Source organism: Aquila chrysaetos, chromosome 1 (assembly GCF_900496995.4).
Source record: "Aquila chrysaetos chrysaetos chromosome 1, bAquChr1.4, whole genome shotgun sequence".
NCBI classification, from domain to species: Eukaryota; Metazoa; Chordata; class Aves; order Accipitriformes; family Accipitridae; genus Aquila; species Aquila chrysaetos.
In genome coordinates, this window is record NC_044004.1 from 65207056 (window position 1) to 65221566 (window position 14511).

At 38.6% G+C, this 14511-nt stretch overlaps 1 protein-coding gene across 2 annotated transcripts in view; it reads left to right on the forward strand.

The window, feature by feature from the left end:
* PTPN13 (protein tyrosine phosphatase non-receptor type 13) overlaps window positions 1–14511 on the forward strand; it is a 126900-nt gene that overhangs the window by 53287 nt on the left and 59102 nt on the right. For both annotated transcript variants that reach the window (XM_030017094.2, XM_030017105.2), the window contains exon 7: window positions 8877–9440. In XM_030017094.2, the coding sequence (XP_029872954.1) occupies window positions 8877–9440 (564 nt within the window). The remainder of the gene's footprint in view (window positions 1–8876; window positions 9441–14511) is intronic.

The following is a 14511-nucleotide window of genomic DNA, read 5'->3' on the forward strand; positions in this document are numbered from 1 at the left end:
TTCCACTTGGCATGTATACCGAGTTCTGTGTTTGAAAGTTAGTGAGGGCTCAGTGAAATGGGTGTCTGATATTGAGAGACAGCACACATTTGATTCAGGGCAATTTAATGCTTGGTTATTTCTTCTTCTGTAATGGTATGCTGGTTTGCTGTTGCAAATTCTGTCAATAACAGCACAGATCAGCTGCCCTGAGGGCACAGCTTTTAGATTTCTGGAAAAGTGAGCTGTGGAATGTAGTACTAATTATACTGATGATAATCTCATAGATTGAGGAGCCACAAGTAGAAGGCCAAATGAAAGAAAAATAGTAATGGTAAAAGAAAAAAAAAAAAAAAAAAGAAAAACCAACTCAGAAAAGCATAGAGTCCTTTTTTCCTCTGTTGACACTGTATTATTCTTCTGCTGTGTGTAGTTGAAATACACGCCTCTTACTCCAATTGCAAAACAGCAAACCCTTAGAAAGGTAGGAAGCTACCAGGCAGGATTATGATTCTGAGTGAACTGTCTTTCTAATAAGTTAGAAGTTATGTCAGTCATCTTTTATCTAAATGTTTGGGTTTAACTTCCTCTGAGATGATGTTTTGAGCCCAGTTTAGCACTGGGACAACTGGGGTGGGGTGGGGCACACATAAGGACGTGTCTCATTTTACCAGCATATTTACGGATGTAAATCATGGAGGTCAAGTTCTGTTGAGTCATTGTGAAAATCTTAGAGAATTTTCAATGAATAGAATAGCTGTTATATGGAGAAAAAAGCAGCATAGAGCTAAGGCATTTATTATGAACTTAAGGGTTTCAGAATGTTACTATCAGTATCTAACTTAAGATAGCTGATAAATCATGCTAAGTTCACAAATACAGAGATGGTTCAGCAAGAGAGATGTGCTCCTAGTTGGAGAGTAGCCACCTAATACCTTAGATATTTGCAGTCTTTGAAAAATGCCAACATTTTTGCTTTAAGTCTTTGAAAGTCATTAATGTCAAGATCAGTTTTCCATGCTGTGGTCATCCAAAATTATAATTGCTGGGCCTTTATTGTTGGCTTAGGACAAACGTTGTGAAATATTTTTCCACTTCATGTGCATAGATCGGATATTTTGCTCTCCTCACGTACCAAGGTTGGATATTTTCAGCTATTCGTTTCCATCTTTATGTCTTGAAGATAATTATTAAATTAATAAATAGCTTCATGTTAATATTCTCCCCAATTAAATTTATTTTTTGTCTCTTTTATGACTCACTTTCTGTGGCCATCTTGGTGAATGAGCTTTATGGCAGGGCTGACAGCAGAAGTAATTTATTCTAAATTAATATTACAGAATGTTTGCTTTTAGTCAAGTCATACTCGGAACATAGTATTTAGGAACTGACTTAGCCAGCAGAAATAGAAGTGGTAAAACCTGGTGTGAGTCATCTGAACTAATGAGTGTTTTTTAAGTTTCATACTCAAAACACTTTAGACCTTAAGAGTCTTTACTTCAAGAATTATTTGTGGAAGTTGCTTGATAAAATTATTTTGGTGTGACAAAAGAGTTGTCAAACTCTTCCAAACATAAAGCAGGAATTAACTCACCATGTTACTCTTTGCCACAAACCATGGCACTCATCCTTCAAAAGGATGCATAGTCTATTTAAAGCCCAGTTGAAATCTTTGTAAGTTGTACATGCCTGGCAGCCTGCTTCCCAGCCCTCTAGTAATTGAAATCCTGCACCTTGTGTGTTTATTCACAAAGTTCCAATTTATATTGATGATCTGTGAACACCAAGGACAGACCTTTGCAGAGATATTTCATCTTTTAAAGAGATTTAGCTAACAGGTATCTGGGCTTTGGTTTCCTACTACAAGGGTCTCTGATTTTAACTTGACTTGTGCAATGTGATAGACTGTCACGGGTTAACCTTTTATGTTACAATATTATGGTTGTATCCTGCAATTCCAGCCTTTGTCTCTGCCAAAAGAATACATGCCACATGAATAAAGGCTTGGAATGAATTTAAAAGATCACCAAGGTTCACCTTAACTGTATGTAACAGGAAATAATTGGAAATGCTGAACAAAATTTTAGATGTTGATAAACTCCCTGTTTAATTAGACTATATGCTGTCAGGTGAAGCAAAAATGGTAGGTGGTGTAAACTGAATAAAAGATTCTAAGGCTAAGTGAACTTGCTTTCAATTTTAACAAGAAATTCTAGTGTTGGTTACTGTTCTCTGGAATATCAATTACTAATGTAGCTGCCCAGCAAAAATTCTCAGACAAAAGATGTACCCTTTTGCTTTTGATCCAGGGAAATTGATTGTGGATTATGTTTTAGTTTCTGATCTGAGTGAAAATGCAGCTTTTGTTCTATAAAGAAATGGATTATAATGATGACCTCCATGTGTGAACTGAAACAGCTTACTCATTTTCTTGCTAAATCCAAGCACACAGATTTAACTTATCAAAAAATACAGCACAAACTTAATTCGATTGACTTGAAAATCTCTCATCTGGAAATAAAACTTTTTTTTTTTCTTTCCCCTGTCTCCTCATTACTAGAAAAACAAAGCACTGAGTAGGTGGAGAATAACTTCCAGAGTTCATCAAAACCAAATGGAAGCCAGATGAAGATTTCTTGGTTTTAAAAAAAAAAAAAAATTTTTTTTCTTTTGCACTTCCAATAAGTGTTTCTGGTTGCATCTAGCAGTACTAGTGGTTGGTGTTGGTAGAGTTCTTTTAAACTTAAGTATAGTTGCTACAGCCTTACTGAGCTTCCAGCCTGGCAGTATTGGAAGTGCTGTCATAGTGGTGCTAAGGACAAACTCAGAACTCTGAAGACAAAACAGAAATGGACACAAAGATTAGTGAGGAAACCAAACCAGAGATGTCAAATGCTGTCTCTGTGCAGAAAAGCAGCTGTATCACTGAGCTTCTCCTGGGGTATGCTGAAATCCAGGAAGGGAATAGCTGGGTGGCCCTGTTGCCTACTTGGTTGAGAAATGTACCAAAAAAAAGCAGCCCACAAACCTGAGTGGGGAAGAGGTGTGGTGCACTTGTCTTTTCTGCAGAGGTGCTGAGGAAGGGAACAGGTAAAACGTTGCATTTACTAAGTGCTACTTGGCAAGGTTCACTAGCACCATTGTGAACAAGATGCCTGGTTTCTGGAGCTATTTGGTTTTTTGATAGAGGAGCCATGTCAGTCCAAAGCAGAATGTTAATTGTTCTACAGGATTTATAGCTTGGCCATTACTTACAGTGCTTTCAACAGTCCTTGTGTCCAGCTCATTTCTTCCTTCACAAAGAATGCATTGTTTTAGGAGTACTTCCATCTGAAACTTGGATTTTCTCAACAATTTAAAAAAGTAAAAGAAAGGAGGAGGTGCCATTCCTAGCAGTCAACCCACAGGACACATCTGGCTCTGTTATCTTCTGTTTGGCTCTTAGCCTGCCCCAAAGGGATTGCAAACCCAACTCCTCCATCAGCTACCCACTCATGTTTGAGAAACTAACTGTATTGTGTTGGGATAAGGATTTTTCTGTTGTTCTGTTCTCTGCACAAAGATCATGTGGGAGATGTTTTTTAAACTCCTGTATAATAATTTCCTCTTTTCAGACCTTCCAGTCTGGCAATGATGGTGTGTACTTTCATGCATATGTGGGCAATCTCTCTTTGTCCCCCCCAGCCCCTGTCTCTTCCTCACCCCCTCTCGCCCCCCTCCGTGTGTGTGTATGTATGTATATATCTATAAGTTTGCTGAAATGGAGCTGAAAAAGGTATTTTGTTTTGTGCAAACAAAAGAAGGGGGCAATCAGAAAGACTAAAGAAACTTGAGCTGAGTTTATTCAGTAAAAACAGTTACATTATGTGCTGGCACTGACCATGTTTGCACTTACGTAGTAATTGATTGATTGCCTGTATGATCAAGCTGGTACACAAGTTAATTGCAGACAGGCTGAATTTAGTTAGGGACAGATAACAACTCTCTTGCTCAGAGGAAAGTCAACCAAATTACTGTCAGTGTGAGTAAAAGATGGTTTGTGAATGACACTGGTGTCAGACGGTATAGTTGCATTCATAGCTGAAGACACCAAAGGAAGAAGGAAGCAGATCCATGGTTATTTAGCAAATGTAACATCTGCCAGTTGAAGGTGTGTGGAAAACTAGATTTTCATTTTAGCACCACAAGAGAATTTCATTGTGAGCTCTTGGTGATTAATTGCTATTTTTATTGTATATATTCCCTCACTATTTATTATACTTTGGAATCATGCAATTACTATAATTGCATTTGAATTATTTACAGTAATTATAAATAATTGCACTAATGTAACATTAAGTAGAGGATAAACACCCACAGGCAATACGTGAAATCAAGAATCCAGATACTGTTCAGAGGAGCATGAAGAAGAGTTTAGTTCAGCAGAGAAGTAACTGGGGAAGGGGAAAACATGCCTTCTGAAGTTACTTACATGCTGTAGTATCTTAATTGCTAATGGCTTGTCCTATAACCATCACTGACAAGTAGGGAAGCACTTCTCTGTCCTGTTACACTCTTGGGTAACTGAAGCATGGAGTAGCTCTGTGTGGTCTCATGTGAGATACTTAATGTCTTTAGTGGAGCCAAGATACTTTGGATGCGTCTCCAGTTTCCATTACAAATACGTGCGGTTTTTTTAAAGGAAGGTCATAACACGAGTCTCTCCATCCATTATAATTTAAAGACATAAAAGTTCCATTATGAAGTCAGGTTCCTTTTGATCAGTAGGTGGATCTTAATTCTTCATATACAACTTTTACTGGTAGTTCTTCCCTTCACTTTCCCACACATTTCATCATAAAAGCTGGGGAAAGAAAGTTAGTGGATACGTATTGGCTTAATGAATTTGGACTTGTGTATGCCATTCAAATGAAAATACATGTATTAAAGAAGGGCCTATGATTCCAGTCTGCTCTATTCTGGAGATTTATTGTTAGCTGAAAGCTAGACACGAGCCATGTGCTGAGACTTACTGAAGTCATTTAAGACCCTTGATCTAAGTAATGCTGAGGTAGTCTGTTGAGAAAGTCCAGGGAAAAAAAAGTGAAAATACCTTAACAGTTGATTTTGTGACTTACAAAGTCTATAATAGTACTTAAAAAAAGTAAGGAGGGATGAGGACAGATTTAAGTTATTAACAATAGAAGAATTGACCTGGACTGATTGCTGGTTGCCTAATCCAATTTTTTCACTGGTATCTGCAATTGAGTTGCTTCTGTACTGAGAAGTCTTGTCCTTGATCATTGACCTCTGCTCTCTGGTGCCAAGAGCAGCATGCATTCTTGGCTGGTATAAAGTATGGATCTGTAAGTTCTGTATTGCTGCTTTGTTTCGGTTTGCCTTCTCAGAATGCCCAACATGAGCAGCCTGTGGACCCCTTGCCTCCTAGTCTCTTCTTTACCTTTCTCTGAGAATGATTCTTAAACAGCTCATGTTGATGCTGTGAGCTGGTTTGGGGACAGCTTGTTTAAATGACATTATGTAGAGAGGGATGGGTTTTGCAAAGGTGGGAAGAAATGCCAAGACTGGTGAAAAGCAGAAGTGGGAATGGGGAGAGTAATAACAGAAAGATGAAAGATGTCCAAGAGAATTTTACAGTCTCAAGAGTGAATACTAAGGCCAGCTGTAGATTCCTTTTGGTACTATGTTAAAAACTCATGTTGGCTGCATAAGTCAATGTGGATATGAGATAGACCTGTAGACATCTCCACTCAGCGGAGTGGAAGTGGAATGCCTCCTGCACTGCTTCCTGATGGGACAGCTCATCTGCTGTCTCATCATGCAGTTAGCTGAATGAGTGGCAAAGGTGTAGCGATGAGTACTTTCCCAGTCACTGCTGATGAGATAGTGTTAATGGCATTCACTTTTCCTCATGAGGAAGCTCCAGGTGGATGGATGACTTGGGGAATAGAAAACATCTCTAGCATGCTGAGGCAAGGAGCTTGTGTCTTCTCAGCCTCTGCATGAACTGGAAGCAGCTTCTGTTACATCTAGTCTGAATGCTACAAGTTGATGGAAACTACAGCTTTGGTGAGGACGATGCTCCTCTAGCACTCTTTTTTACTGGCAGCTGGGCTCTTTCACTGCAGTTCTCACCAGCATACAACAGATATGTTTATGTCTCTGCGTGTGCTATGGTGAGGATACCCACTGGTACTTAAAGTACGTTGTGGCTTTTCTCACTGAATGTGATCCTGAAACAAGATAACACTTCAACGTGCAGAGACCTAAATGATCTTTTGAACCAGGAATGTTCTTCTGAGTCATGACCAGTGATGTACCAAGTAATCCTGAATTTAGAGCCTCAATAGCATATTGGAGTTGCAGCTGTCTCTCTTGTTTTTTCTGCTTTGTTTGCCATTGTTTTGCTCAGTAAGGTCTTGTGCATGTAAATACTTTCAGTGTTGAAGAGGTGGGGGTTTTGGGTTTTTGTGTTTTTTTTTTTTTTTTTTTTTTACATTTAAAAAAATATGTGAAAACAGTATGTAGAGGAGGTTGTTTTGGGTTTTTCTGCCTAAAATTATCTTGGAACTCTCATTATTTGGGAAGATTTTCAGAGCTCCTTTTGATTTGCCTTTTTTGGTGACCATCTTAGATACTGCAGTATTTTGGTTTTTCTCTCTCTCACAAATGACTGAGCTAAAATCCTGTTTAGGAATGTCTGTCCTTGATGTGCATGTATGTGAATGTGAAGTATGTGTTTGCAGAATGGATATCATCCTGCTGCTTTAGATAGATAGTGGGAACTTCACAGTGAACAGCTATTTTTAAAAGGCTTTTTGGTGTGTGTGAATATTATATGTAACTCACTAGCCTTATGAGGGATGTATAGTCTGAGAGTAAGATAATAACATAAGATTTATCTGACCACAAAGATAATTATGTTTACTTGAGTTTAGGATTAAAGCCATATTTGTAAAATATGAAGTGATGCATCAGATCCTTTCAGAAGATTAGTTCATTGTCACTGGCAAAGGTTTTTGTTTTATTCTCTTGGCTGGAACATGTGGGAACTGTGTAATTTCTTACAAGACACTTTTTAGACAATCCAAACCCTAACATTTTTTACCATCATGTATTTGTGTGTTGGTAAGAAGCAAGGGGCTTCTTAGTTGCATTTGGCTTTAGTCTTGCTTTTCTTTTTAAACACCTGTTGTTAGTTTAATATCGCAGAAATAGAAACTGAAAACTAACAGCCCCTTTTCAAGCAGAATATGAGGATTGAAAGGTGTAAAGCCATAAGCTTTTAAAGCATTTCTGAGTGCAATTATGAGCGTCCTTAAAGCATTCCATGAAACTCAATTCGAAAGGATAATACACTCTAGATAAAGATCAGCAGGAGTCTACTGTGCAAGTGGGGCAGTTAATTTCAATCAACTTTGGAAGAGCAGCAGGCAGCACTGTAGAGCCATCTTTGAGAGTAGTAGATACAGCACAGTAATTTACTTTGAGCTCACAACTGCTTTCTATTGGGAGGATGTCTTCAAGGCTGCTGCTTCTTAAGAGATGTATGTGGTAATATCACAGCAGAGATGGAGCTAGCTCTAAGAAAAGCATCACATGCCATACTGACTCCACCTGGGTGAGCAGGCATCGCTTACGCAACCCAGCACAGAGTATTTTTATTTGGGTTTTCTCATCAGGAGTATCATGATGAGGTTGAGATTGCCATATTAATGCAGTGTGTATGATGTAGATTGGAAAGGTTAGACTTCATAATTTTTGCAATGTACTTGGTCAGTTGGAGTTATGAGTAGATGACTGCCTGCAATAGACTGGATTTTTGCAACTCTAATAATACAGAAGCATTCACAAATTTTAGTTTGCTAACAAAGTAAGTAGCAGTTGGGTAGTCTTTGATACTAGTTTGTCTCTGGGTTGTTACTCTTATAATGGTTACTCTGATCTCAGGAAGACTTAAGAACATGAAAGGCAAAGTTGTAGGTCATCTGTTAACATTAAGAAATATGATTGTACTTACCAATGTTTCTGATTAGTTTTGTAAAATTGGGCTAATACTTTGAGAAAATTTTATGCCCAAGACATACATGATCATCAAAACTTCTCGGTGACCATGATATGATATTCTTCAGAGAGCACATATTTCATTGATATTATTCCACCGCTGACAGTTTCTTTTATTCTGGAAGTAATTTCATGGTAAGGGAGGGGGAGAAGAGAGTCTTCATTAGTATTGACTGATCCATTTATTAATGAGACATGAAGTGTAGAGGCTCATAGAATCACTTTGATCTTTGAAGCTTTGTTGTTTTTGGTTTAGAGTATTCTTTATCTGGAGAGACTGTCATCACCAAAAATAGTCATTAAAGGAAGATCCAGGATTTTTAAAATTCCTAACTGCACAGTCATTTTTCTTTTACTACTGACACTACTGCAGGGCATCTGTAAATCTGTAGAACAAACCGGGACTTGTCGTTAAAAATTGTAGGTGGTATCTTTGGGTGTTAAGAGGTGAGAGGAATGGCTGGTTTCAGATTGATCATTAAACAGTACTTTTGGTGATAGTCCAGACTATTTTAAAAATAAAACTAATGAAAAAACTTTCAGCATGTATGTGATAGTATTTTTTTTAAATGTTAATGCTGAATTATAGTAGGCCATAATTTTTTCTTGGGCACTTAAGAAATAAAAGAAATAAAATGCCTGTCAGATATGAAGTAGTTGGAGTTCTATCTTTGTTGACTGAGGCAGCACTTTAAGTAGCTGTCTCAATGTTTTGCATGGCAACATTAAGGCCAAAATGTGTGCTCAGTATACACTTTAACCATAAGTAACTTGTGTTGCACTCTTTTGTATTAAGTACAAAATTACATATATGAAATGTCTCCTTATTCTAGGAAAAACATTGGTGGTTGATGCACCTGATGGACACAAAGCTCACTTCTCTCAACAGACCATGCTTAACAAAGGACTTAGCAAGTCGATGGGATTTCTGTCCATTAGAGGAACACAAGGTGAGGAAGAGTTTTTCCAGGGCATTTCTGCAGGTTACAACTCAGGACAGGAAGATGTTTTTTGTCCTCATAGATGTAAAACCAGTGAGTTTGAAAAAAAAGGTCACCTTCATACAGATGTCGCTCCCAAGCGGAAAGTATGGGCTTCCTCCACAGATTTGCTTTGCACAACTGACAAGGCAGCTGAGAGGGACCATGTTGGAGGCTCTCATGGGCACAACCATCAGTGTGAAGCATTTATGGTACGGACTTCTACTACTACCAGAAACAAGGAAGCGAGATACTCTGATGGGAGCATAGCACTGGATGTCTTTGGACCACAAAAACTGGACCAAACGCGCCATGTGCCTGAGACATCAACTTCTGCAGCAATATCAAGTGCCTTTGACAGGATAAGAGAGAGACAGAAGAAGTTGCAGCTTCTGAGGGAAGCTATGAATGTAGAAGGTTAGTGAAGCTTTTTGATTTTCTGAGTATTCCAGTCATTAAACAAAGATTTCTCGTTATGAAAAATTTGAGTTCCCATGTAGCAGTCCTTGAAACTGTCGAGATATTCGCTTCATCTTCTTTTTTTAGGTAAAGTGAAAGCATTAGAACATCTGTTGCCAATGAAGATAAATGTACTTGTCCAGATTGCATACCCAGTGAAAATAGTTGATCTCTGTAAGTCAGCCAGTATCAAGTTAATCAATTAAAATTAGAAAAAGAAAAAAAACTTGGTAACAGCCAATTGTCAAGTAATTTTCCTTGAAGGAGAATCCTGGTCTCCAGCTATTAGAGACAGATTTTGCACTGTGTAACTCTGGATGATGCAGTTAAACCCTGAAATATGAAATTTTTTTTGGACTCAGGTTAAGTTCTTTACCTCAGTGGGAATACTTGACAACAAGTTCCATCAGTTAATTAAAAGAATGCATGGGGGGGGAAAAGTCTTCGTATTTGTTCTGTGGAGACTTATAAAATGGTCTGTATGCAGACCCCTATAAGGAAAACTGCATATTTTGTTTGCTTTGAAAATGTGACATGATTTTCAGGAGTTGTAAACTTGGGACAGTTGGGTAGAAACCAAGAGCAGAGTCGGATCCTGCTTGTGATGGGCCAGAAGGCATAAATTAGTCATCTAAGGTATACAGTAGAAGAGCTGTATGTACAGAGCTAGCTCAGTCATTTATTCAGGTGCATTCAAAATCCATACAGTTGAAAACTCATGGCTGCCTGTCTGTTGTGTGACAGAAATAACTGTATTAAAAAAACCACTTTTGCCTCCTTTTCCCGCACTGAGGTGTAAACACCTCCTTATTAAGGAGAGATGATAAAGCCTTTTATCAAGGTTGAATTTCTAAAAATGCCTGTTCATGCCCCTTGTGGCCATCTCAGGAGATGCTTACATTCCAGTTAGCCAATTCTTTCTCTCCTATGCATCTGAGCCTTGTGCTCCAGAAAGGAGTGTTATTGAAATGGCATAGGCAGGTTTAAAAAGGTACTGTGATTTCCGTACAAGTTGTACAGACAAGACAGCTGGAGTTTTTTTGTGCTATCAAATTAGCATCTTCCGATGAGGGTTACATGTGAAGGAATGAAAAAATATGGAAGTAGTACTGTGGGGATACCATTGTTTATCTCAGTAGAAGTTCACCATCTGTCATAATCTACCAAGATGTCTGATGAGGTACAGAGAAGATTGATTGGTTTTTGGTGTAAGAGTCTGAAATCAAAGGGACCATCTCAAGTATATGAGTCAACTCTGATCTTTGGAGATAGGCAGCTGACAGAGTTTAAAAGGAGGCCACTCCCTGCACTGGGAAAGCTCAATAGCCTTGTTGTTCAGGAGTGCAGGTTTGTGTTGCACAACAGCAAAAAGCTTGGCCAAACCCATTGATGAGCAAGAGTTTATCATTCTCATTCAAACAGATTGGGAGACAGCAGAAAACATATAACGTGCCTGTGCCTTGCAAACTAAGAGAGTTCAGATGTTTGAAACTACTCGATTCATAAACGGAATGGGTAAAAGTGCTGTCAAAGTAAACTGGGAACTGGGGCCTAATAGTCACAGGAGCTGAGTGACAAATCTGTATAGGGAAGATTGAGGCAATAGCTAATGACTCACTGCCCATCCTTATGAATTCACAGTCATTACTAGCTAGAAAAAAAATGAAGATACTTTCTCAACAGATAGCTGGGTTGCAATGTTCTTGTCTTCTGAGTTTTCTACTTTCAACAGAGAAAGGAGGTGTGTTTCACTCTTGAATTAAAATTAGGAATGTGTGCTCTGCTGTTTTTATTTTAGTCTCTCTCTCTCTTTTTTTTAATCAGTTAACTACTTAAAAGTTTTAGGCCAGAACCTAGTTGTGAATATGAATTTTTAATGAGAGCCAGTTTAAAGGAGTATTTTAGTAAGATGGATGGGGAATATTTTTTCATATAGGTGTTAGCTGCTGTTGTTCTTTACAGGGCTTGAGGAGCCTGACTGAAAGTATTCTATTCTACCTTAATGAGCAGATTAACAAAAGCCTTTAATATATAAGGTCTGCTAGTCTATTAAGACTTCTTTCCCTTTTCCTTTTTTGTTCCATATGTTTTACTATTCCTTATCTCTCATCTTGTTTACAACAGACGAGTCCCTTGGGATCTTTCATAAAAAGAGTGTATTGCTACTTTCATCTGTCAAAGAAATGAAAAATACAGTCTAAGTTTTTTGTGCATTACTATTGTATGTAATTTTCAAGCACTTAGTGGGTAGACAGATATTTCCGAATGTCAGGCATTGTCAAGTCTGTGTGGAATTGCTCTTCTGACATAAACCCAGCCTAGCTGAGAGATATAAGCAACTGTGTGGAAAGCTGTGGTAAAATGTCACCTATCTTGATAAAGGTAGTGGTGGCAGTTTCTTGGGCAGCACTTGATGCAAGGGTATCTTAACTGCCTACAGCTGGTACTCACATAGCAGATAGGTGGGCAACAACTAGAAATGGAGTGGAAAGAAATCCACAGAAAATGCCAGCAACTACTACTCTTTCCCTACATGGGACACAGCATGACCTCAAAGGAGCGGCATTGAATGGAAAAATGGAGAAAGAGAATAAGGTATTTTGAAAGCTTGAGTAGTCAGGAGTAAGGGTTCTGTTCAGCTTGGGAAGGAGGATTGGGCAAGGAGTCATGGGAACAGGGTTGGTGGTTTGGTTTAGTAGAGAAGACACAATCTGCCTTCTCTTTGGTAGGTTTAGGGATATTTCAATTTGGTTGAGTCCAGGTCTAAGTTATAGTTAAGTCTGTGTAAATTGTAGTAAGCCTCTGCTTTCAGCTGTACATTGCTTTTCAGTTTTTGAATCGTGAAGTGGCATTGGACTCTCTGTAGGTTAAACGTGGCCAGATAAAACTTCCCTCCTCAAACTACAAAGGAACTTAAGTGACATGTGGCTTATTTCTTCTTTAACTTATTTTGGGTTAAGCTGGCAAACTTTATTGTTATTCATAAAACTTTAAGGAGCTGACTGTCTTGGAAAAAGAATATTTTCTCATGCACAGGCACTGGTATGCCAAGCTTTTTCACTCAGAACAGATTTTTATGATCCAAATTATAAACTCATGAAAAGTAGAGTTTATAGTGGAAAGAATGACAGAGCTTTAATTATAGCTGTGCTGTAGTAGTGTAGTTTGTAGTGAGCTGCAGACCGTCTAAACTGCACTGTAATCTACAGTCAGAACATCTCAGATTTAGCCTCACAAGCCTTCCAAAGACAGTCATTGCAAGGGCTTTGCTCATGAACTTGCTGTTTTATATGTTATTCTGCTGTACAGTTTCAGGGTTGAGGTTGTTTATCTCTTGTGTACTAAAGACGATTGTTTATGGTTAGGTGCTTAGCCAGATGGGGGGAAGGGGAAAGGAAAGAGACTGCTATTTGACTTCAGGTGTAGCCAATTCTGAACACTAAGAACAGAGTACAAAAATATGTGTTAATCTTGCCAAGAGATGGGAGAGTAAGTTCTGCATCTCTGCTGTTATTGTTCATTTGTGGTTTTGTTATGTAGGTTTTGTGAGCTTAGGCAGAATTGTTTAGAGTCGTGAAGTTGTTAGGTGTTAAACCAAGCAGTTTATCTGTACCAGAAGAGCAGATTTTCATTTTGTTGTTCTTCTGAAACTTGGAAATTGTTGCACCAACTGGTAGTGTCCCATTTCAGAGAGGAAATAATATTCTACCTTTTACATCTTGCAAGTCTGCATTGCAGCTCAAGAGTGTGAAAGTGTCATCTGTTCTCCCTTGCTCCCAGTTTTCTTTGCCTTCTCACCCACAAAACTGATTGTATTGTCTGAGAGTTATGAAGTGTAAACACACTTCAGTTTTTCTATCTCAGGCCTACCTTCAAATGGCACAATAGTAAGGCACAAGGCTGTGAGATGGTGGCCTTGTATGAATCTCTCCCTTTTATTTGCTTAGGCAGCTTCCTGCCCCCCCCCCCCCCCCCCCCGCCTTGTTTTGAGTGTATGTGTAATTCAAAGTGAATTGGTTTATGTGTTACTTGAGTGAATATGCATCCTTCTTTTTTATATGCAGGTTTTTTTATGAGGATGTTGTAAATGAGATGCACGAGCAAGCAAGGCATAAAGATTGCCTATGTCCTGATGGAGCACAAAACCACTTAGGAGAGTAGTAATGTAGCTGGCTGTGTGTTAAATAGCAGACAGGGAGGAAAAAGAGGGGACGATACCAAAAAAGCTGATCTTGCTGACGCTTTGGAATGCTGAATCCAGGGGTGGGGGAATGGGGGTGGTTTGGGAATATTCTCAAGCCTTTGTTAAATGTTTTTGCAGTTGGGAACCCTGTGAATCCCAGAGCCTCAAGTTGTGTTTATCCCTCTCTCTTTTTACCTTTGATTTTTCCAGCTGAAAATCCAGATGATTAAGTCCTCTTTTTCTTTTTTTTTTTCGTCCACTTAGTGCTCTCTGCTTCATACGGTCAGCAAGAAGAGGCGGTAATATTCTGTGTGTTTCTAGAGATGGGTCTCTGCCTCCTAAGTCTTCTTTGTCTTTATCTCACAAAACAACATTTTCTTTAGCTACCCTGAAGACTCATCTGGACCCCATTTATAAAACTTCCATATTACGACTGCACATGTTTAGGTGGGGAATTACAGTTAGGGATACTCTAAATGTTCAGATTTTAAAAGGTCTCTTAGTTTGAAGCTGCATTTTTGAATAAGGGAAAACTTCTGCAGGTAATCAGGCAGCTGTTGGTAGGAAATTTATCCCAGCAAATTAAGCCCCAGATATTTGAATTTGGGAGCTTCTGTAGAAGTGAGCTAAATGGGAGATTGGATTTAGGGCAAAAGAGGAATAGCTGCTTTACAAACTTATCTCTGTAAATTCAATGAAGTGTGCGTGCTTTCTTTTTCTTTTGAATTGTATTTACTCAGTTCACGTGTAGGCTAAGTAGAGGAAATGCAAGTCATCCACAGTGGTATATCTGTTTGCATGTGAAAGCAAATTAAAGCTCAGTTTACACATCTTATGATCATTGTG